The 24,449-nt window shown below is 45.4% G+C and overlaps 1 protein-coding gene across 11 annotated transcripts; it reads left to right on the top strand.

Annotated features, from left to right (window-relative positions):
* Positions 1-3,646: 3,646 nt before the first annotated feature.
* Positions 3,647-23,583, top strand: LOC109769675 (uncharacterized). 11 transcript variants are annotated; one of them, XR_006666772.2, is made up of 8 exons: positions 3,647-4,095; positions 4,174-4,270; positions 5,634-5,716; positions 6,332-6,521; positions 7,552-7,607; positions 20,419-20,676; positions 21,625-22,569; positions 23,102-23,583. XR_006666772.2 is itself a non-coding variant. In XM_073505632.1 (8 exons), the coding sequence occupies exons 3-6, from the start codon at positions 5,660-5,662 to the stop codon at positions 20,640-20,642; spliced, it is 441 nt and encodes a 146-aa protein (XP_073361733.1). In that variant the 5' UTR covers positions 3,647-4,095; positions 4,174-4,270; positions 5,634-5,659; the 3' UTR covers positions 20,643-20,676; positions 21,625-22,569; positions 23,102-23,583. The 11 variants fall into 11 exon arrangements, 8 of the variants coding, with proteins under 8 accessions (XP_073361733.1, XP_073361739.1, XP_073361737.1 ...); XM_073505632.1 differs by having other exon boundaries at positions 20,505-20,676; XM_073505638.1 differs by having other exon boundaries at positions 7,124-7,607.
* Positions 23,584-24,449: the final 866 nt, after the last annotated feature.

Genomic DNA, 24,449 nt, shown 5'->3' with positions numbered 1-24,449 from the left:
GGAGGCTGAGATTCAACTCAGGAGACCGCGTCTTCACCTTAATCCCCTTGAGCTAAGGACACTTAGTCCCCGCCCAATCACTCTGGTAAGTCTTCAAGGTAGACTTACGAACCTTCACAGACTTCGTTCACCGGCAATCCACAATGACTCTTGGATGCTCAGAACGCGACGCCTAACAAGCTGGAGGATTCACAGTCCTCAAGTGTAACAAGTCTTCAGGTCACGCGGACAGAAGGACTTCAGTGATGCCTAACACTCTTTGGCTCTGGGTGTTTTGGGCTTTGTCCTCGCAAGGATCTTTCTCTCAAAGGCTTCGAGGTGGGTTGCTCTCAAACGGCAAAAGTCGTGCACTAACTCTGAGCAGCCACCAATTTATGGTGTAGGGGGTGGGCTATTTATAGCCACTAGGCAACCTGACCTGATTTGTCCGAAATGACCCTGGGTCACTAAGGAACTAACACGTGTCCAACGGTCAGATTTCAAACACACGCGGCAGCTTGACTTGGGCTACAAGTAAAGCTGACTCATCCAGCTCTGGATAAGATTTGCCCTCATTGTCTTCGCTCGAAGACATAGGATTTGGTTGAGCATCACTTCAGTCACTCTGACTTTGTTCACTTGGACCCCACTTAACAGTACGGTGGTTCCTATGACTCAACAAAGAAGAAAAGGAAACTACGAAACAGCTATATCTTCGCACTTCATAGTCTTCACGTGAATGTCTTCTCGAGTCATAATCTTCGTTGTGAATATCTTCACATACCACCATTGTCTTCAATGTCTTCACACATTTTTAGGGGTCATCTCTGGTAGGTAAACCGAAACAATGAGGGACTACTACCTGTGTTATCCTGCAATTCTCACAAACACATTAGTCCCTCAACCAGGTTTGTCGTCAATACTCCAAAACCAACTAGGGGTGGCACTAGATGCACTTACAGGTATGAAAACATCAATCATTCAATATCATCACGAAAATCCAGCCAAGTTTGGCTATTAAAGATTTGAATACCTTATCGGTTGACAAGTAAATCCGGAGTTTAAATACCCGGCGGCTCTTGGTCAATGGTGAATTAATACGCATCCATTGTAATCCGGGATTTTTGTAACCCAACGTCTTATAGCCTTTAACAATCAAGAACTGATAACATCAATTTGAAACATCAATTTTCATGATGGGCTTGAACGTAATCATTTATGTAAGCCATAGCTTTGAATGTTCTGCACAAAGTTTAAACAACATTTTCCCTGGCGACTTATCGTCAAAAGACAGGGTGGGTAACAACCCAATATAGTCTTATGTAATTACTGAAAAGACTAAGCAAGGCCATTCAAGCCTAAACATACTGGCGACTTAAAGTAAAAAGCCAGGGCGGGTTATCAAAACCTCGCATATTCATCCAACAATTTAAAAACATACCAAAGGCATGAATATAACATTGATTTAAGCCTCCCCCAAGCTTGAGCGATGCTTTCTCCTTCGCGAGGCCAAAAATTATATATATAATTGCGATCACGATGAACAAGATGGATAGGATAAAATTTCTGATGAAATTCCAATTTCAATCGTTTGTAGTTCCATGATCTCGTATCATCACATAGCCTATACCATTCCAATTTCAAAGATAAAGGGAAGACCTTCTTCTTAATAAAATCACCGGGTATACCTGCAAGCTTAAATAATCCACAAACTTCATCCACATATATTAGCTGCTCATCGGGATGCTTTGTTCCATCTCCTGCAAAAGGATTAGCTAGCAGTTTTTCTAACATACCCGAAGGAATCTCAAAGTGGACATTTTCATTTTCATTTTCATTTTCAGTAGGTTCAGTAGGTTGAGGAGCAACTCTTTGCTCTACTGGTCGGGGTGAAGATACCCCGAACAAGCCCCTCAGAGAACTACTTTCCATAGTAACAAGTGACAGTAAATTTCAGCACACTATATAAAATTTTCCTTACCAAATTCCACCTACCAAAGGCGCTTCACTCCCCGGCAACGGCGCCAGAAAAGATTCTTGATGAACCACAAGTATAGGGGATCTATGGTAGTCCTTTCGATAAGTAAGAGTGTTGAACCCAACGAGGAGAAGAAGGAAATGATAAGCGGTTTTAAGCAAGGTATGCTCTGCAAGCACTGAAATTATAGGTAACAGATAGTTTTGTGATAAGATAATTTGTAACGAACAACAAGTAACAAAAGTAAATAAAGTGCAGCAAGGTGGCCCAATCCTTTTTGTAGCAAAGGACAAGCCTGGACAAACTCTTATATAAAGAAAAACGCTCCCGAGGACACATGGGAATTATCGTCAAGCTAGATTTCATCACGTTCATATGATTCGCGTTCGGTACTTTGATAATTTGATATGTGGGTGGACCGGTGCTTGGGTGATGTCCTTACTTGAACAAGCATCCCACTTATGATTAACCTCTATTGCAAGCATCCGCAACTACAACAAAAGTATTAAGGTAAACCTAACCATAGCATGAAACATATGGATCCAAATCAGCCCCTTACGAAGCAATGCATAAACTAGGGTTTAAGCTTCTGTCACTCTAGCAACCCATCATCTACTTATTACTTCTCAATGCCTTCCTCTAGGCCCAAATAATGGTGAAGTGTTATGTAGTCGACGTTCACATAACACCACTAAAGACTAGACAACATACATCTCATCAAAATATCGAACGAATACCAAATTCACATGACTACTAATAGCGAGACTTCTCCCATGTCCTCAGGAACAAACGTAACTACTCACAAAGCATATTCATGTTCATAATCATAGGAGTATTAATATGCATATAGGATCTGAACATATGATCTTCCACCAAATAAACCAACTAGCATCAACTACAAGGAGTAATCAACACTACTAGCAACCTACAGGTACCAATCCCAGACTTGGAGACAAGAATTGGATACAAGAGATGAACTAGGGTTTGAGGGGAGATGGTGCTGGTGAAGATGTTGATGGAGATTGCCCTCTCCCGATGAGAGGAGCGTTGGTGATGACGATGGCGATGATTTCCCCCCTCCCGAAGGGAAGTGTCCCCGGCAGAACAGCTCTGCCGGAGCCCTAGATTGGTTCCGCCAAGGTTCCGCCTCGTGGCGGCGGAGTCTCGTCCCGAAAGCTTGCTTATGATTTTTCTTTGGACGAAAGACTTCATATACCAGAAGATGGGCACCGGAGGGCCAACAGGGGCCCACGAGGCAGGGGGGCGCCCTGGGGGGTAGGACGCGCCCCCCACCCTCGTGGACTGGTGGAGGCCCCCCCGACGTATTTCTTCCGCTCGGTATTTTTTATTATTTCCAAAAATAACTTTCGTGGAGTTTCAGGACTTTTGGAGTTGTGCAGAATAGGTCTCTAATATTTGCTCCTTTTCCAGCCCAGAATTCCAGCTGCCGGCATTCTCCCTCCTTATGTAAACCTTGTAAAATAAGAGAGAATCTCTACTCCTAATGTCTCAGTTGGTAGTCTCTGTTCCGGGTTTATTTTCGTCCCACCTCCCCTGGTTTATTTTCGTCCTCCCTCCCACCTCCCAATTCCCTCGCTCCCACCTCCTATTTTCATTGGGTTTTTTGTCGGTTTTTTCGCCAGGTTTTTATTCGTCCCCCTCCCACTGGTTTTACAGTGCAGAGAAAACCATCCCCACACGCCCCTCCACGATCCCTACCCGATTCACGCATCTCACCCTCCCTCCTGCACGAGCATCCGCCGCCGCCGGTGCATTGGCTGCCTCCCTCCCCCATCGCCGGCCACCTCTCGCCCCTAATAGCCGGTCGCCTCCCTCCACCGGATGCCGACCACCTACTTCACCGCGCCGACCGCCTACATCCCAGCCGCCGGCCATGACCAGATCCGCACCGGCGTTCCCGCATCGGCGCCACCACGACCACGCAGCGGCAGAGGAGTCCTCCTCCTCCCACCACCACCGCCGCCACCACCGCGCCCTCCTCCTTCCACCTCCACACCCATCCATATCCCTCCCTGCTCGCGCCCGAAACCCTAGCCCGCGGGCGGCCATGGCGACCGAGCTCAGGATCCGCAGCATCTTCCTCTCCTCCGAGAGCAAGAGCGGCAACGTCCGCAAGGGTATGCCATGAATCCCTTCTCTTCTTCTGGCCTTCTTCATCTCCACATCTGATTCGTGTGTGTGGTCTATATATGCAGTCAGTTTGCTCCCTCCGATCTGCTCTGCTTGCGTGAAGGGGCCCGGCGAGGAAATGCTGCTGCTGCTGCAGGTTCTTCCTCCTCCCCGCTGTAGGTGGTAAGCCATATCCCTCTCCCTCCTTCTCTCTCACCCCCATCTTGTCTCTATAGGCAAGCAGTCTGCATGTTAGCAGGCACATGAATCAATCAAAATACCTTTTTGATTGATATATACGTGTACTGAGAGGAGAACCATGTTAAAGAATCACAGTGTGTGATGTTATATTTCATTTCCTGCTAAACTCCGAGGTTGCATTCATTTCCTTGAACAAATGTTTGAACCTTTTGCTGTAAATTTGTAGATTGAATTTAGTTGTCACAACTTTTTTGGTTGTTGCTTGCCTGAATGAAATCAGTAGACATTATTCAGATAACTGAACTAGACGATGTTGTGTGTAGTCTTTGTTGGAAATACACACTGTACCGATAGACAAATGAAGTTCACTGAGAAATCTATGGTTTTGACCAAGACGAGGATTGAGTACTCTTATCTCATTCATCATTACAAGTTGTATCTTTCAGAATTAGGTGTTCGTACAGTTACCATTTACTGTATATTATTTTCTACAGTAACTGTCAGGATTAGGTGTTTGTTGGTAATATAAAATGATAGATGTATAGAGTTCACCGAGAAATCCAAGGTTATGATCAAGATGATAGGTTAAAAATTAAGGATCAAGTACTCTTGTCTCATTGATCATTACAAGTTGTAAGATTCAGGATTATCTCATGCAGTGTTTATCAATATCCAGGATTAGGAAAAAAATGTACTCCTATCTTGCAACTTTGTTTCAGCTTCAGGCAAAGTGCACAGTTAAGAACCTCATGCTGCTGTGAGAGAAACTTAGAACAGTCTTTACTATCTTTTTTTTCTTGACAATCGTATCTTGCCTGAATCAATTCAGTGCTCATGTTCAGATAACTGAAACTAGACACTGTCTTGTAGTTGATGTAGAGTTCACCAAGAAATCCAAGGTTGTGAGCAAGACGGAAGCTTTAGAATTGATGATCAAGTACTCTTATCTCATTTATTACTACAAGTTTTACGATTCAGGAATAGAGCGTTCATCCGTGGCGCGGCCGCCTCCTTCCCCTCCCTCCACCACACGCTGCCTGCCGGATCTCGCCGTTGAGCGCGTCGGCCCGCCGTCTGCAACCACCCCCGTCTCTGATCCGAGCCGAGTACAGGGGAGCCACCGCTGCCACCGAGGACAAGGTCGCCTGTGGAAACCACCGCTACCTCCGCTCCTTCGATCTCTCCCCTTCTCGCCACTCCTCACGGCCCGCTCCGCACGGCTCGGCCTTCTCGGCGGGGATTTGCTCTTTGGCGAAGAGAGGCGGCTGCAGGCGCCATGGTGCCGATCCAGTCATCGTTGGTATTCAAGTTGCCACCTAACGCATCTGTTTTTATTTCTTATTAGGTACCTGAAAGGCTGAACCTGATCTGATGAAGTTGCTTGTCAGACTACCTTCCTTTGATGAACTCGAAGGTCAAGAGACCAAGGTATCGTGAGGAGTGCATATGGCCTGATGTTCCTTGTGTGTATCGTGAGGATTTGGGAGCATCGGCAACGGACAATTAACTAGCTAGGTCATGGTATTACGATGAGCCAGGTCATGGTACACAGGCTAACTACACAAGCTTCTGCTGTTTTATTGCTGGTCGTTCCCGTCCACTGCTGCCAACAGTCAATTTTCTGCAGGGTTTTTATTTCTTTCTCTTCCATCGAAAGCTCCTTTTTGCCACTGATTAATTAGTTGATGCATGTGGAGATTTTCGATACTAGGAGAACCAAGTTTAAATATGTGCAATTCCATCTATCTAGCATCAATGTCGAGTGAGGTTAGACTACAAGAAAGACTAGATATTAAGCTTGTCCATTCTGTCTACACCTTCTGAATCTGAAGTGACTACTGTTGTAAATAATGCTACTTGAGTACCTGGTTGATTGGTTTTGTTTATTGTGGTATTGAGTAGCCTACTACATTAGTGGTGTCAGCTATATTTTGTAAGTTTGTTATCGATTCCATTTGGTTATATGTGTGTGTGCTTGAAAAATAATGGTTTAGATATGAATTGCTACAGTTTTATATAATACTCTTTGATCTATGCTGCTAGGTCTGCCGCTGCGTGCATGACAACATGAGGTGCCGCAATCGGCGTGGTATGCTGGTGGATGATGGCGACAGTGAGATGGTTGGCAAGGATTATGAGAGGTCGGCGAGCAGCACTCCTTCCTCTCTTCCCTGTGGAGAAGATGACCTGCAGCTCATTGACGTTCCCTCGAGTCTCTCTTTCTTCCGGCAAGGTAAAGTTCAGTTTTCTGGTGACCATGTTTATTAAATTCTTTGGTAGAATCCATATTGATTCTAAGATGACATTATAGTGCATTTTTGTCCAGACATATGATTTTTCATCATCTGGTGTATGTCGATATAGCACAGCCCACACATACCCTCCTACCCTGAGTAAATCTGAATCCCCATATTTCAGTTCTGAACTCCAAAATGTCGTACTCAAATGGCTTGACCCCAGATCCATGTTCTGGACTCTTGATATTTTGTGAGGCCTTTTCATTTAGCTGCTCAATCTACATAAGCAGAAAACCACTCTCTGGATGCGTGCATTTCTGGCTGTACCTGAAGCTATCTCCAACAATCTCCTTCTCCATCCATACTTATTTCATAAACCAAAACCTTGCGTTTATCACAATACCTATTTTAAGCTCACTCAGGATGACAAATATAGTCACAAAGTTTTTTGGTTCTTCGGTGTTGATAAAAAGAACACCTTTTTTCTATTTCCTCTGATCCTTGTTTAGTAACTACAACTCTCATGTTGTATTTGCTTTTACTGTTTCACCTCACCGTGAGTATCTTTTTGACTCATTCTTTGCTCATTATTGTTCAGATTCTACATCAAGGCTTGTGGCTTACCTTATGGATCTTAATTAAGTCACCCCTTGCAATTTCCTGAGGTGCTACCTCATCATTCTTAGGTGGCTCCTTTTTTTCCATTTTGTGGCAGTTGATAGTTGTGTAGTACATGGATGGGGGAGCTACTTATTTAGCCTATCAAAGAATTATCTCACTAGATGTACGTAGGGAAAGAGAGCTCTTATATTGACACTCCTAGCACTTGATATAGGGTAAGCTTTTTTTCAAGTTGTTTATAATCTTGTGCTGGAAAATAACAATTATAGATTGCTAGGCATTTGCCATATTGCCATGCTAACTGAAAATTGATGTCATCTCTGGTCTAAAATGTCGTAGCTTGTTCTTTTGCACTTTCATACACTCGTACTGACTACACATAATGTCAAATGATGCGAGTGTCAGTATATATCATCTATGGAGTTGCTTGTGCTATTGGAATTTCACCAGTTGCTCCAGAGGTATGCTTTGTGAAAATACTTCATTAGTATATCATCATTAAATGATGCACTGTTGTTTTATAGTGGAGTGTGATATAGATCAGATTTCTTTTTGTATTCATTTCTGCTATTGTTTCCTCTGTTCCTTTGATGGTTTCGACGACTCTTACTATATATAATACCATAAAATATAGTTTTTCAGTCACAGACGCAATTTACAGTGGCGAGCTACCAGAATTTTTGTGTGTCAAAAAACAGAGTTTTGAGTGGTTCTGTACTCTTTCGAATGTATTTTTTTTTTGAAAATTTCAAGAATTTCTTCCAGTTTTATAAACTGAACTCCTGCATTAAGGTGTCCAGAATTGTTTTACAATGTGGAGTTTTGTGCACTACAGGAATCAGCTACTTTGCCGTCTGCCACGGCAGACGGCAAAAGGCTCCGGCAAAGTAGGCATCGTGTCGTGGTTTTGTCACGGCAGATGTCCTAGTGAAAGGACTTAGTCGTGAGGCCAACACATCTATGTAGTAGCTTGAGAGGGGTTGAGTGGAATCGAGAGACGCAACACAAGACAAAGATTTAGACAGCTTCGGGCCCCGGGAAACATCATCCGGTAATAACCCTACATGCTGTTTGTGGCTAGGTCTCATTATCATCATGAGGGAGACGCCGTAAACCGGCTCTTTGTGTCTAGCCCTAGAGATTGTTTCTTCGTGTCTGTCCCTCTTTGGGGAGCCCTGCCCCTCCTTATATATGTTGAAGGGGCGGTTTACATGACTAGTCCTAGTTGGATTAGGATTACTCTATTACAAGTGGAGTCCTAGTCTTGCTTCCTTTGTAGGAGAATATTCCTTGTGCTTTCCTCATAAACCGGCCCACCATTAACATGAACCGGCCTTCTGGGCCTTGGGCCTTGTCATCCGTCTGACCCGCCCGCCGGGTCACTAGTGAGTCATAATGACCAGACGGGTTACTTGTAAACCGCCAGGTCAGGGCGGGTCGCCAGTGATCGCCAAGTGTCAGCGGGGTCTCAATAAACCGCCAAGTCCGGCCAGGTTATACTTCCGGCCAGTTTACACCGCGGGGTATATCCCCGACATTAGCCCCCAGTTTAATTTGGATTTATCCATGTTAAACTGATCCTGTAAAACAAACACAAGAACAAATTCGACAGATTATGCTCCGGGTTAAGAATTCTTGTAAACCGGCACCTGATCATCCTTAATTCCTTGTCATTTCCTTCTAGAAAATCCAGGTCAATAAGCCAGCTTCATACTCAATTTGCTGACATTGGTTTCTCATAGAGAAATATTGTGAAGAATAATCCACTTGAGTCGGCTTCCAAAGCGCCGGCTTAAGAAATATGGGTCTTGAAATACTCATCTGATATTCAGCCGGTTTGAAGATGTAAAACTTGCCGGTTTGTAAATATGGATGGCACCGAGTCATAACTATTACCGACGCCGGGTCATAATTGTTGCAGACACCGGGTCAATCTGGTTTGCTCAGAACTGAGAATTTGAAGATGTTCCTCCTTTATATGCATATTACCTGTTGCCCCCAAGTCTTAAGAGGAGAACATAGTGATAACTTAAGACTTGTTTCAATATAAATGTTGCAACCTTGAAGAAATCTGGATTGTTCATCTCGGTCACTAGTCACAACTGAATATTCCATATTATGTAGCCCCCAAGTGCCAGGTTGTTATGCTTGCAGCAACCTGGGACTTGTAATTGCCTGATGCTCAAAAAACTCCAACGAGTGCAGCCCCCAAGGGCCGTGTCATTATGCAATAATGAGCAGGGACTTTATAAATATCATCATGCTTCATTGAAAATAACATCATATGATGTAACTTCACCATGGGGCTTGAACCCACGTCCACAAGGTTGAGAGCTTTGTGCTTTACCAACTGAGCAGTGGACCCTTGAATATAATGAATTAAGACTTATGTACCTTGAATCATTGATAGGAGCAATTGGTAGCCCCCAAGGGCCGGCTCATTATGATGTGATGAGTCGGGTCTTCAATAAGGCCAATAAAAATGACTTTGCATTAGCCCCCAAGTGTCATGGTGCATGCTTGCAGCGACATGAGACTTGCATGTAATCTCAATTTGAATAATGTAGCCCCCAAGTGCCGGGTCGTAAGCCTGCATCGACTCGGGACTATTCCTTCCATTGTAGAATAAATCATATCCTTTGATAAAATAATAGCTATTGCGCTAAAGCGACTTTGAAAACCTCAATAATACCGGTTATTAATAACCATAATAAAATCCAGCCATGTTGGCTATTCAAGATAATATAATCCGGTATGAAAATCTTATTCATTCAATATCGTAATGAAAATTCAGCCAAGTTTGGCTATTTGAATAATATAACCCAATGATTTATAAGCGCATGATACCTATGGCACAATCCAAATATATACTGGCGACTTATAGTCCAGAGTCAGGCCGGGTTAATAAACGTCGGTGATTTATAATCACGCTTTATTCAACCTGTTTCTGCATACAACAAGTTTAAAGTGTCCTGGCGGTTTACCGCCGGACGGGTCATAATGCCCAACATATAACCTGGGTTGATAACCAAGGCTGCACTTAAGAATAATCAAATATGAAATATATCATACCTGTGACATTAAATCACATCATTGGCTGGCCAACTTTATTGTAGTAAAAGGTGATAACCCCAATCTTGAGTACTGATAACTCCTTCCATATTGCGCCGGTTTATGATAAAACCGTACCGGGTTGTGATAAACACCGGATTAACCATATATAATACTGGCGACTTGTAGTCAAAACCAGACCGGGTTGATAATCTCCGGATTATGACTGATCATATACTGACAACTTGTAGTTGACAGCTTAACCGGGTTGATAAACGCCGGTTTGAAAACGTCACAAATCTTATGAAAACAACGAAAACTCAGCAAAAGGCAAGTAAAAACCGTTGTAATCGAGGCTTTTTACGGGCTGCCAGGCCCTAAAATCGACAGCAAAGAAATCCCAAGCAATATTGTGAGCTGTGCTCAGTGGGTGCCTATGTTTGAGCTGTTGTTTTACAACACTCTCTTTGGCCTCGGTTTGACGTGGCGTTGAGCCGATCAAGAGGTGTGACTATGGTTCGGGTTCGACCAAGTCCCCAAGTGATGCTGTGGCATTACGCCGATCAAGAGGTGTAGCTATGGTTCGGATGCGACCAAGCCCCCAAGTGATGTTGTGGCATTGCGCCGATCAAGAGGTGTAGCTATGGTTCGGGTACGACCAAGCCCCCAAGTGATGATGTGGCATTGCGCCGACCAAGAGGTGTAGCTATGGTTTGGGTACGACCAAGCCCCCAAGTGATGCTATGGCATTGCGCCGACCAAGAGGTGTAGCTATGGTTCGGGTACGACCAAGCCCCCAAGTGATCAATAATGCGATAAGCCAATAAGGCAGGATACCCATGTTTGAACCGCGCATCATGGCAGCAAGTCCTCTTCGGCAACCTTTAACTTTTTGGAAGAGATAAATTCTTCTTGAACCGGGATTTTGAACCGGATATTGAGAGCTTCAAAACTTTGTGGGAGACATCTTTCCCTTGAACCGGATTGTAAACCGGATGTTTGAGATCTTCAATGAGACTGCCTTCTCTTGAACCGGATTGTAAACCGGAGTCCTTTCTGCTGATCCAGAACTTCTTCACTGAGCCAGGATTTTGTAACTGTCATATACTTTCTAAACCGGAAATTTTCTGACGGCCTTTTACATTTTCATCAATATAACAGTAGCCTGCGGGACCGGGTTATCTTTCCCTCCGTCGTCCTGGGGTTCTTAAATTTGCTGAAACCAGCAAAATTTGTTGAGTCATGTCATCGTAGCCTCCGAGTCTCAAGGTGACTCGAGGAGTCGGCTTTGAGATTCTCCATATTTGACCGTGATGTAAACCGGTCATAACTTATATATCATTGGTGTTGATAGCACGATGTGAATCCACAGAAGGTTGAGGTGACTGCGGCGGGTTATAAATGATCCCGTATGAGCCGTGTCAGCAACTCGGCCAATGGTTCCTTCCAACTGGCTATTAAGTTATCCAAACTGTAGTGGCGGCGTTTTGTGCGCATGTCCATTGACCCATGTAGTGCAGACAGCGGCTGAATGATAATTTGCCTCCAATTTATTGGAAGAAAAACCGGGCTACCCAAGCAGTGACTTGCTCATACTCAATAAATAACTCATGCAGACAGGTGTGGCCTGGTGTGTTGATGCAGACCAGACCGCGTGGGTTTGAATCACACCATTTGTTTGAACAATGCAATGTGGTCAGATGCTGGGGCATAATAACACTGGCGCGAGTTTTATACCCATGGCATGATGATCGCCTTTGCAGTGAAAAATTATCCTGCGTAGGAAACATCGCGATCGAGAGTAATTGCTCTTAAAATGAATATATATTGAAAAATAGATGAAATGAATAGCACCTGGTATTTTTGAAAGGAGGTCGAGGCAGTCGTAACAACAAGGCGATAATAGAAAGTGCATCGGATGGTATAATGAACCGGCAATAGTGGCAGGTTCCGTTGGTCTCATGAGCCAGCTGTAGCGGCAAGTCGGCTACAACTGAACTAATAGTTTGATCCGGGACTTGACGATGTAACTGGCATTTATAGCTCCGTATCACACACGCACGTATGCATGTGTACTTACTGAATTTTTCCTTGCACATACACAGGTGCCCTTTGCTGCTCAATTTATTTCTGCAGTATGCACCGTGTTAAGCCTCACCAAAACATGACTTCGACCTTGGTCTTGATTGATCGGAGAGAACCGCCCGCAAAAATTCCTTGCCTGACCTTGACCCGTGAACATCAGAGACAAAATAACGGAGGCAGGGCCCTAGCCTGACGCAGTAATGCGGTAATCCAGTCGAACGGGGGTGACTCAGAAGCACAGCGCGTGGCGCTGCTGAACTGCAGTTAGCGGCGGCGAGTGAGTCTCGGCTTGCGACAAAAACGAGCGACGGCAGTGAACCGGCGGTGAGAGCGATTTGAAACGGAGGCGGTTAGCAACGCCGGCGAAGGGAGACTGCTGCAGCCGGGCAGCGTCGGCCAAGGCGCAGCTCACAGCGGAGGGTGGTTTCTCGTAGGTGTAGAAGCGGAGGGGCGGATCCGGCCCGCGCCGGCGGAGATGGCTCAAGGCCTGGGCGTTTCGGCCGTGGCGGCGACTTAGCAACGCGGCAGCGCAAGGCTTGAGCAGCAGAAGCAAAGACGAGCCGGGGCCGTGGACGAGCAGACTTTGGATTCTAGCCGCCAGCGCACACCGGATTGTCGGCAGCTGGTCTCGGCGTGAGGACAGAGGCGACTTGCCGGCGCAGATAAGGTCACGGCCACGGCGATGCAGGGCGCTCCATGGCGGGTTAAAAGGGTGGCGCGGCAGGCGGCTCAAGGCCGGTCGGCGCGGGTCCGCGGGCGCTGGGTGGAGCGAAGGCGGACGGCGGTTCTACGCTGGCGGCGTAGGTGGTGCAAAGCAGAGACGAGTCGGGGTAGCAGCAGCGGCCTTCAGACAGCGGCGGCTGTTGGAGCGAGGCGGAGGCGGAGCCGGTATGGCCAGCGCGAGGTTGGAAACGACTCGGAGTCGACATGCGCCCATGACCAAATCCTCCTCCGATTTGTTGTTAGTTTGACTTTTCTTCTCGTGCTGATGGATCATTGGATAGACCACTTTTTGCCTTCACATTTGGAATCGGTAGTACTAGTTGATGGTTCTTTCACATGGAAAACCTTGGAAGTCCATAACGCTTTACTTTTCAAGTCGGTCAATGAAGACTTGATTTATATGCGTATGTTAGATCGAACTGGAGCTCTCACGTGACCACAAGCAGCTGTCTGGCTCACCGTTTTCTAAGATTGCACTGGTCTAAATTGGTCTGGACGAGGATTGATTTGACGTATCTCCTTCCGTTGACAGAACCTGCCAGCTTTAACAGACCACGTGAAGCGGCGGTTTATCTACGGCGAGACTGACTTCTTGCCTGACTCGGCGACTTGGGGGCGTGGCGCTACACAGACGGAACCCTAAACTTTCATGCTCAATCTTGTATACGCCGCTGCTAAAAACTTCTTCAATCTCGACAGATGAACTTCGTAGTTGATGTAAATTCTTCCACGCTGGCTCTTCTTCATCCGATCAATCGCGAGTTTCTCGATCCTTGGGAAGATCCCTCCAAGAACTCAACACCACCGTGCGCATGCCCCACGGTGGGTGCCAAATGTCGTGGTTTTGTCACGACAGATGTCCTAGTAAAAGGACTTAGTCGTGAGGCCAACGCATCTATGTAGTAGCTTGAGAGGGGTTGAGTGAAATCGAGAGACGCATCTATGTAGTAGCTTCTTTGCCGTCTGCTTTTTGAAGCGGACGGCAAAGGGGCCTTTGCTATCAGTGGCTGACGGCAAAGAAAGCCGACGGCAATAAATGCGCTGTTAGTCCGTTAGGCGGCTAACGGCAGCCTTTGCCGTCCGCCGCTGACGGCAAAGAGCATTCGGCCTTTGCCGTCCGCCAAATAACGTCAGCTGGACGTCACTGCGGGACAAGCCTTTGCCGTCTGCTGCTGTAGGCAAATGTGGGCATTCTTTGCCGTCTGCCACTGTAGGCAAAGCCTTTGCCGTCCGCCACTGTAGGCAAACTGACCAAATGGGTCAGCTCCCAGGGAGCACAGGTGGCCGCCGCGTGGCTTCTTTGCCGTCCGCGGCAGACGGCAAAGGAGCCTTTGCCATCAGCGGCTGACGGCAAAGGTGCCTCTTTTTTCTGGTTTTTTTAAATCCAGCAATTTTCACAGCAAATATATGACATATATATATATATATATATATATATATATATATATTTCACAGGGCTATTTAACAGCATACATATGACATATCCAGCACATAAGTTTCATCGTGCATACATATATAGTTCCATCCATTCATACATAGCAAGTTGCACATACACATTGTTCCATCCATACATATTACAATGCAAAGTTTCATCAAGATAGCAAGTTCCATCATAGGAAGCTAGAAGAATACTAGAGGAGAATGAAAGAAAAAACAAGCACTCCATCATAGCAAGCTAGCTTCCGTGAAGTGAATGAAATCTGCAAAATGGCAAATAAGAAAGTTAGAAAAAGGTGACTAGAAGAAGAAGTATATGCCATTTATGAGCTAACTTAGGTGAAATGGATCATTTATGAGCTAACTTAGTTGAAATGGATCGTTTATGAGCTAACCTAGGTGAAATAGATCGTTTATGAGCTAACTTAGGTATAATGCATCATTTTAGAGCTAACCTAGGTAAGATGGGTCATTTTGGAGCTAACCTTGGTGAAATGGATCGTTTTTTTAGCTAAGTTAGCTGAAATGGATCGTTTATGAGCTAACCTAGGTGAAATAGATCGTTTATGAGCTAACTTAGGTAAAATGCATCATTTTAGAGCTAACCTAGGTGTGATGGGTCATTTTGGAGCTAAACTAGGTAAAATGGATCGTTTGTGAGCTAACCTAGGTGAAATGGATCGTTTATGAGCTAATCTAGGTAAAATGGGTCATTTTAGAGCTAACTTAAGTAAAATGCATCATTTTTTAGCTAACCTAGGTTAGATGGGTCATTTTTGAGCTAACCTAGGTAAAATGGGTCATTTTAGAGCTAACATAGGTAAAATGGATCATTTTGGAGCTCGTCTAGGTAAAATGGGTCATTTTAGAGCTATCTTGGGTAAAATGGATCATTTATGAGCTAACTAAGGTAAAATGGGTCATTTTAGAGCTAACTTAGGTAAAATGGATTGTTTATGAGCTAACTAAGCTAATTATGCCATTTTTGACATAAGTAAGCTAAGTACATGTCATTATTGAGCAAACCTAGTTAACTAAGCATATTAGAGCTAACTTAGGTCATTTTGGAGGAAACAAAGCTAAGTATAGATCGTTTTATAGCTAACTTAGGTAAAATGGATGGTTTTGGAGGCCAGTAAGCTTATTAAGTCATTTTGGAGGAAAAGAAGCTAACTCTAGGTCATTGTGGTAAGCATATTGGAGGAAATAAGGCTAAGTCTAGGCCTTTATGCATTTGTTAAGCAAAACACTAGAGAAACTTACCATGATCATGGAGGTGTAGGAGCGGGCTGGCTCGTGCTGGTAGCTGGAGAAGGATCGTGCGATGCTTGTCTGGAGTTACGCTGCACCAAAGATCATTTCCAATGTCTCGTTAGCACGATGACACTCAAATGTTAAGACTAGCAAGTAATGTCCATTCAAATTAAACTCACCGTGGTCCCAGGAGCAATCATTGGCATTGGTGGAGCGGTCTGACCGGTCTTCTCGCACACAGACTGCACATTTGGTTTTGATGACTCAGTCATACTAGTTAGTAATGAGACAAACACTACATGAATGTTTTGGCTAATCTGCAGAAGAAACTTATCACAAGGAGCTCGTACATGGCCTTGCTTGCATGTCATTCCGTGCCCTCTCCTCCTCCAACATCTTTGTCGTCCTCTCCTCCAACTCCCGCTGCCTCTCCGCCGCCTCCGCCAGAAGTTTCTCCGTTCTATCTCTCTCACTCTGTATAGCAGCCTGCAACACCACTCCTCGTTACCATTTGTAATCATTGATGGAAGCACACACAATGTAATGGAGAAATATAGCTGAGCACGTATAACTAACCTTGATGGCGAGTTGGACTGGCCGTTCACGAGGCCTTATCTCAGGAGCGGAGCTCGACTGGCGCGCCTTGATCTCTGGGAGAGTGCTAGGACAACGGATAAGTCCATCTCCAATGGCTATGGAGCCATGGGACCTCTCGCCACCAGATATCATCACCAGCTCTGGATCAATGGGACCCTGGCTCGGGTTAAAGTCCTCCCCTTTCCTCGCCTTCCCCTCATCTCTATATTTCATGAGCTTGTCGTGGGAGGAGATGTTGGTGAAGTTGTTTGCATCATCGAGGTCAGACGGAGAGAATGCCTTGACTTTCTTGAAAGAGGCAATGTGGGCCATGGCATACAGGTCGTACACCTCTGGCACCTTATCCGCCTTATTGTAGCGTGCCTGAAAGAGAGAAACAAAGTAAATTAGTAATTAAAGGGCTCAAGCTAGCATGATGAATGAATTGCATGAATCATGAAGCAAACCACATACCCAGTTCCGCCCGAACTGATATAAGTTGGAGCTGCCTTGATGGTGTGGCACACCTTCCATTTGGGCACGTTTGTCCTTGGCCGCGTTGTGGACGGCTAGCCATTCTTTTGAGCACCACTCATTGACCAACACCTCCCAACAATCCATCCGATCCGCGCACCATCTCGGAGGCGCCTAAGTTAGCAAATAGAAACTTGAGCGCTACGGCTATGAATTACTAAATGAAGAAAGTAAGTACAAGGCCTTAAGAATTACCTTCGTGTACTGCTCCTTACTCAGGAACTTATCGCGGCACGCCGGCTTGGGCTTCTTGATACCACGCATGGCGTAGTAGTCTCGAACAGCCTGCACCCGAGCCTCGTGCCGTAAGTTCTGTAGTAGGCGCTTGCAGACGTTCTCGGTAACATTTGCCGCCTCCTCCTCGTATCCCTCCTCACACCTGTAGAATGTCTGCAATCAAATAAGACAATATTGATTAGTACAATTAATAACTAGCTAGTTGAAGATTTTTAAATGTGTAAAGGAGAAATTACCCAGAACTTTCTGATCACCACGTCTGCCCTCGTGTCGCACAAGACACCGTCGATAATCTCACCCGGCGGGGCCGGGGCAGCCAAGTAGGCTCCCGGCTCAATCCAAGCTCTGGAAGCCGACCCTCACCAGGCAACGTGACAAACCCCGGGAAGTTTTGCCGGCAAAGCACTCCAAGGACGGAATTGGGCCGGCGGACACTATGATGGTGGTCCCAACCTTTCAGATTTGGATTAGTTTGGCAGGCCCACGGTAGATAGAATACTTGGGTCGCCTGTTGAGCCGTAATATAGACATCAGGAACATCTAAATGGGTGCTTTGTTTGATTTCAACTAGCCCTATATGTTCATGAGTCCTTCTAGTCTCCTTCGGCTGAAACCAATAACATTTGAAGAGTACGACATTCGGTGGGTTGTCACCATAGAATAGAAGTTCATAAATTGCTTCAACTCTCCCATAATACTCGATACCTCCTTCGCCGATAGCAGATACACAACAATTTGTAGACTTTCGGTCGGCCATAGATAGCTCTTTGCCATAGGTACGAAAGCGATACCTGTTGATGTCGTATTTGTCAAATGAACGGACCTTATAGTCAAAACCATTAGCGACTTGTCGCAATTCGGCGTCCATAGACTCTGAATTAGCCTACAAGTTTAATACGAAAGGATTGTTGCATTAGGCAGAAATTAGCGAATGAAATGAAATGTCTAATAGAAATTACCATTTGTTTGGACCAAGAGATGAAACCGGGATTCTACCCGATCAACACAATTATATATGATGTTTTTCATAACAAAATCGAAAAATATATGACCTAACTCATAATTCACAAATATATGACCCCGTCGGCCTCTGGAAGGCCAAAGAGCACCTTTTCAGGAGGTGTCGGGGGTCGGGGTGTCGTGTCGGTGTCGGGGTGCCGTGTCGGTGTCGGGGTGCTGTTTCGGGGTCGGGGTGTCGTGTCGGGGTCGATCGGGGTGTCGGGGTGTGGTGTCGGGGTCGGGGTGTCGGGGTCAGGGGGTCGAGGTGTCGGGGTCAGGGGGTCGAGGTGTCGGGGTATGGTGTCGGGGTCAGGGTGTCGGGGTCAGGGGGTCAGGGGGTCGGGGTGTTGTTTCGGGGTCGGGGTGTCGTGTCGGGGTCGGGGTGTCAGGGTGTGGTGTCGGGGTCGGCGTGTCGGGGTCGGGGGTCGAGGTGTCGGGGTGTCGGGGTGTGGTGTCGGGGTCAGGGTGTCGGGGTCGGGGTGTCGGGGTCGGGGTGTCGGGGTCAAGGGGTCGGGGTGTTTCCTTCTATCCTTCTTCTTCTTTCCTTTCTTCTTCTTCTTCTTCTTTCCTTCTCTTCTTCCCCTTCTACATATTCTTCTTTTCTTCTTCTTCTGTTTTCATCTTTTTTCTACTTCTTTTAACAATATAACTAATTATCTAAAACCTAACACTAACACTAACACATATCTAGACCTAAATCTAACACTAGCACTAAATCTAACACTAACACATATCTAGACCTAAATCTAACACAAACAATTAAACAGCAAAAACAGAAAGAAAAAATAACTCACCGGAGCTCGGGAGGGTGGCGGTGGCGACGGGGGCGGCGGGCGGCAGGGTGGCGGTGGCGACGGGGGTGGCAGGGCTCAGGGGCGGTGGAGCTCAGGGGAAGCCGGCAGGGAGGCGGGGCCGATGGGGCTGCGGTGGCGCCGGGGTGGTGGGCGGGTGGTGGGGGTGCCGGGGCAGTGGGACGGTCGGGCGGCGGCGTGGTGGGGCGTCGGCGGGTGGGGGCGGCGGGGTGGTGGGGCGACGGGGCGGGTGGCTGCGGGGGAGGTGGCGGGGGCGGCGGCGGGTGCTGGGGGCGGCGGCGGGTGGGGGGCGGCACCGGGCGGCGGGGGGGGCGGCGGGGGGTCGATCTGGTCGTGGAGAGAAACTGAGAGGAAAGGGGGTGGGGGGCTCGGCCGTTAGTTAGGTTAGTGAAGTAAGGTCTTTGCCGTCCGCCGTGCTTTGCCGTCCGCTATTTTCTCGTTAAGTTTTATCTAATCAGCTCGTAAGTGGGGCCACCTATCTCAAAGAATCTTTGCCGTCAGCTAGCGGACGGCAAAGAACTGGCTTATGGCAAAATCCTTCTTTGCCATCAGCCAGTTCTTTGGCGTCCGTTTTTTGTAAGCGGACGGCAAAGACCTTCTTTGCCGTCTGCTAGCAGACGGCAAAGAACTGGCAGACAGCAAATAAGCTAATTCCAATAATGGTGAATCCAAAAAAAATGATTAGCATAGATAACCACTACATACAGTACATGAAGGTTGGTTATGCATGGAGAATGAGGTTAGTATTGTTAGAAGTTAGAACTGGGAGTTTTCCAGCACATGACGGTTGCGGCCGTCTTCCAGCATATTGTTGCTTTTCAGCAGAACAAGATGTTCGTCTCTTTGTCTTCAATAAGGCCGATGGTAGCTTGCTGAATAGGTTAAGGGAGACCCCACAGATTTCTAATGACCACACAGGGTATTCTTGCTGGCGCCGCTGCTGGCAGATGCGCGTGGTTGACAGGAGGAGCCGGGGAGTCATGACGGTGGACATGTGGATGTTATCATGGCATTGACACATTTCGCTCTACCAACACTGCATACCAACGTGACTGAATGTTATCGTGCCTTAGATGCCCTATCAAATTTTTGCTTGACTTTTTGGTTTTGTATGCTCGGATGTATGTTTCAGTTCCTACATGGTATTTCTCATGTGGAGTTGAAACCACACTTGGTTAGTCCAACAGCAAATAATCATATGTTTCACTCTGAAATCATATTGCATATAGGGTGATGTTACGTTCTTGTGCAAATTACTGCACACATATACATGGAGTTACCTGAAAAAGTCTCACACTTGGGCTCCTGCAAGTAACATTGTCTCTCGCTTGTAGAGTTTGCAAGTGGTTATAATTGTCATACTACTAGGTAACAGCCTTACTCGAATCAGCCTTGACCTTGTATAATATACATAGTTATTTGGTGCATGGTATTTTTTAGTGAATTTGATCAAAACTGTTATTTTAAGTACATTTGTACTTTAGTTGTTTATTCAAATAAATTTCCCAGTAAGTTGATTTTCTAGCATGGTCATAACGTTGACATTATGAATTGATTTGTGAAGCACAAAAACACAATAACAGTTGGGAGGGTTGCTTTGTATCCCTATACCCACACCCACACCTAACCGCCATCTCCCATTTTCCTCAGTATCACGACCTGATGCGACGTTGGCAGCGCAATCAGTCGGAGGAGGCCAGCGGTGGCGATGACGGCTCTGCGATGGGGAAAGGTCGCTCGTCGTCGCGGCACCAGCAATTCCACGATCGCATAATACCCGCATGTTGATGACCTCCAGGACTCTCCGGCCTCCTCCCTCCAGGTACCTCTCCGGCTCCTAACCGTTTCTCAGGTTCACAGTTTATTACTATACTACTATTGTTTAATTAGATGGTAACATAAAACTTGGAGTGTCTGATAGGAGTTCTTATTCACTGTTTGAGATGCTAACTGGGACGGAGTGAGTAAAAACATGCCTAGAATAAAGAAATGATGAATTGTATTGTACACATTATTGTAGTTACAGATTATGTTTAAAATCGATCATTACTTGGGATGCTGCCAACTTGCAGGGTTGATGGGACATTAAATTGCCATATTGCTTTTCCCTCTTCTTCACGTGTTAGGAATATATCTTTAACAATAGAATTGTAGTGTAGTCATTCTTGCAGTTAAAGATTATGTTTAAAATTGATCATCACTTGGGATGCTGCCAACTTGCAGGGTCGATGAGACATTAAATTGCCATATTGATTTCCCCTCTTATTCACTGTTGTAAGCTTGGTTCTCGAGGAACTTCTCATTGTTGTACATGTAGGTTGTGGAAAATGGAAATAAAATCTATTTGTTCATTCTTCTACTGTACCTCCGATCCATCTCCCACGGTTCAGTAAATTTCAGTTATGTGCTTAAATATTAGGAAGCCATCATCTTCTAAAACATATTGTTACCTACTCAAACATATTGTCTTCCTTTGTGTTTCCGATAAATTATTTATAAAAACACACGTAAAACAGAAGTTGCAGACCCTGCATTGGACCATGCTCATTTGCTTTGTCCATTTTTTCGAAGAAATAACACTCTCCAGATTCCTAAGCATTCAGAATTTTGACTTAGTGTGCTATTACATTTCCCAGTATCAGACGCTATATTTTTTGTGGGAATCATTGACACGGTTCCTTCAGAAAGTTGTATCTCTGAAATGGACAAACTGCTCTTATGTAATTCTACCATCCATTCTGATGTTGAGGCAAATATACATGTTATGCAGGCGTACTATTGTTCAAGATAGTGTGTGTGACATATGTGGGAACGGGGAGGAAGATGAATATCATGTTGTTATATCATGCACAAAAAGTAAGGCGTTGAGATTTGCCATGAGGAAAGAGTGGAGGCTTCCAGAAGAAAAGGAGTTCTGGTACACTGGAACAGACTGGCTACAAATCCTACTGGACAAGTATGATTCAGAGATAAGAAAGAAAATTCTGCTGTTGTTATGGAGAGCCTGGTTTCTACGAGATAACTGTTTCCACAGTGATGGCAAAGAAACCATTTCGAGATCGGTGATGTTCCTTGTGCAGTATGAGGAGGAAATCAGGAATTTGTCGCTATCTGTTGTTGGACAGGGAAACAAGAGTTGCTGGTCCCTGTCTGCATCTATGCAGACACACCACACCTAGGAATCAGCCGAACGCCGAGCCAAATGCCCAGTGGAAAGAGCCGCCTAAAGGTGTTGTAAAACTGAACACTGACGCTGCCTTTTTGTCAGGCACGGGCCAAGCCTAGGCTGGCGCGATCGCACGGGATCATACGGGGCATGTTGTCTTCTCGGCGAGTAAATCGATGAATAAATGCAGATCAGTTGAAGAGGCAGAGGGGCAAGCTATCCTGATGGGTCTGGTATCGCTGTCGAGACTGTTCCAAGGCCCACTGATCATTGAGACTGGCATCAAAATGATTGCAAATGAATTGGGACAAGCCAGATCAAGCCGATCGGATTGTTTTCTGGGTTGTCAGTGAGATAAAAAACACAAGCCGGATCTTCAGTGCAGTTCAGGCCAAGGCCATCAAAAGGGAACAAAACTGTCTACCACATGAGCTTGGCTGCCAGAGCTAGACGGCATGAGGACTCACTGATAATTGCGGACGTGCCCGAGGAGCTTCGTTCGCTGATGCTATCAGAATGTACCAAGTGAAGTGTTTGGTCCTTTTTTAGGTAGTCATCCTCAAAAAAATAATATACATGTTATGAAATGCCTTCCAAGTCAACCACATAGCCATTCTTTAAGAACTGGTGGGAATTCGTTTGTCGATAAAATTATTCTTTTACAGGGGATGTTGCCTTATTTCTACATTAAAGCAAATAAACAGTGTGATGAACTTAACAACTCTCTATCCTTATTTGTTATTTCTCTTATTCATAGTGTGTTTTCGCCATTTAACGATCATGAACTAAACAACTTATTCTTATTTCTTGAAACATGAAGTGTTTTTCACGTTTGTTACAATCCAATGTTTGTTAATTAATTATATTATTTATATTCATAAGTAGTATAAAGTTGGCTCAAAATAGTTAATATGATTTTGGATGATATATTATGATGTTGACTAGGAGGTTATTGGTGTTCATTAAAATAGCAGTATGAAATAAGCCTGCATATATTTGTTGGTTTTCAATTTAAGCCTTTCAACTCAACTGAAATTATTATTTTTACATTATTTACTGACATAAAACTCCTATTTTGCAGGCTATCTTGAACGATTGCAGGTTTTAATCAAGAAGTCCTCAATAGGTGGACTGGCTCAAAATGGAGAAGCACGTTGGTAGCTTTTTGGTTGATTGTATTAAGCATTTAAGTTCGTAGCAATTCATACCATCAATATCTTTGGGGTGCCTTGTACTCCTTCCGTAAAATAATACAAGAGCATAGTGATCTAAACGCTCTTATATTATAGTTTACAGAGGGAGTAATATTTTAATTGTGCCTTTTTCGGCCTGATGTGGCGTGCTGTTCATAGACATCCTTACCCCATTTTCCTCCTCACATATGGCCTGGGTTTTTGGATAGCAAGACATACGAAGACAATTTGGGGGTGCCGATTCTCTCTCTCCCTCTTGCTAATAGAATTATGAACAACAAGTAAGACTAATATTATAGACCTTCTCTCTTCAATCCTACCATGTATTCTTTGACTTTTGTGCTAACACAGGAAAAATGTGTTGTAAACTTATGAGTTGTGCCTTACTCCCTCCATTCTTAAATACAAGTCTTTTTAGATATTCCAATGCGGACTAGCATACGGAGCAAAACGAGTGAATCTACATTTTCTAAAATATGTCTATATACATAAGTATGTAGTTCGTTTCTAAAATATGTCTATATACATAAGTATGTAGTTTGTATTAGAATCTCTGAAAAGACTTAAATTTAGGAATATATGGAGTATATTTTCTGGGCAAGTTTTAGCCCTCTTATTCGCAATTGATGTTGCATGTCATTCACCACACCCACACGCGCACGCGCACGCGCACACACACGCAAACAAAACTAGAAAATTATGATAAAAATAAAGATAAATGCCAATAAAATTCTAAACAATAACTGTTATCAAAGATTGATATATCTACCTATCACAAGAGAGGTAGGAGTAGCATGTTCTAGAAGATGTGTTCTTCTGTAATAGTTTCTAAATGGTAAATTGTATGGTTTCAAGCACCTAAGAAAAACGTCTACACTGATTCGATCTGTTCGCTCGCTCGCCTCCCTCCTCGCGGGCGACGTGCGAATCCCCGATCCCCCCTCTCCTCCATCCCCTCCCCGTCTTTCCCCTTGCCGCTGCCGACGTGGTCCGCCGGGCCATTCCCACGCGGTGCTAGCGGAGGCGGGCCGTTCTTTCCCCGCTCGCGCGTTGGGGGCGCGGGGGCCTCCTAATGGCGGTGGTGCTCCTTGGGCGGAGGCGGTCCATTCTTTCCCCGCTTGCGATTTGCGGTCGTGGGTGCCCCTGATGCGGCGGCGCGACTGTTGGCTGCGGGGCGCGTGGTGGTGCGGCTGGCTAGCGGCCTCCACTCCGCCCAGATCTGGGCCCTTTTGGGCC

This window comes from Aegilops tauschii, chromosome 7 (assembly GCF_002575655.3).
Source record: "Aegilops tauschii subsp. strangulata cultivar AL8/78 chromosome 7, Aet v6.0, whole genome shotgun sequence".
NCBI lineage: Eukaryota > Viridiplantae > Streptophyta > Magnoliopsida > Poales > Poaceae > Aegilops > Aegilops tauschii.
Note: the sequence above shows the minus strand (reverse complement) of the source record. Positions and strands in the feature narration are given on the sequence as shown.

What these genes read in the sequence shown, in the direction of transcription:
- LOC109769675 (XM_073505632.1), top strand. Translation starts at nt 5,660, where the DNA reads ATGAAGTTGCTTGTCAGACTACCTTCCTTTGATGAACTCGAAGGTCAA. An exon ending in TCGAAGGTCAAGAGACCAAG is followed by an intron (nt 5,717 to 6,331) that starts GTATCGTGAGGA and finishes CTATGCTGCTAG; the next exon opens with GTCTGCCGCTGCGTGCATGA. An exon ending in TTTCACCAGTTGCTCCAGAG is followed by an intron (nt 7,608 to 20,504) that starts GTATGCTTTGTG and finishes CATTTTCCTCAG; the next exon opens with TATCACGACCTGATGCGACG.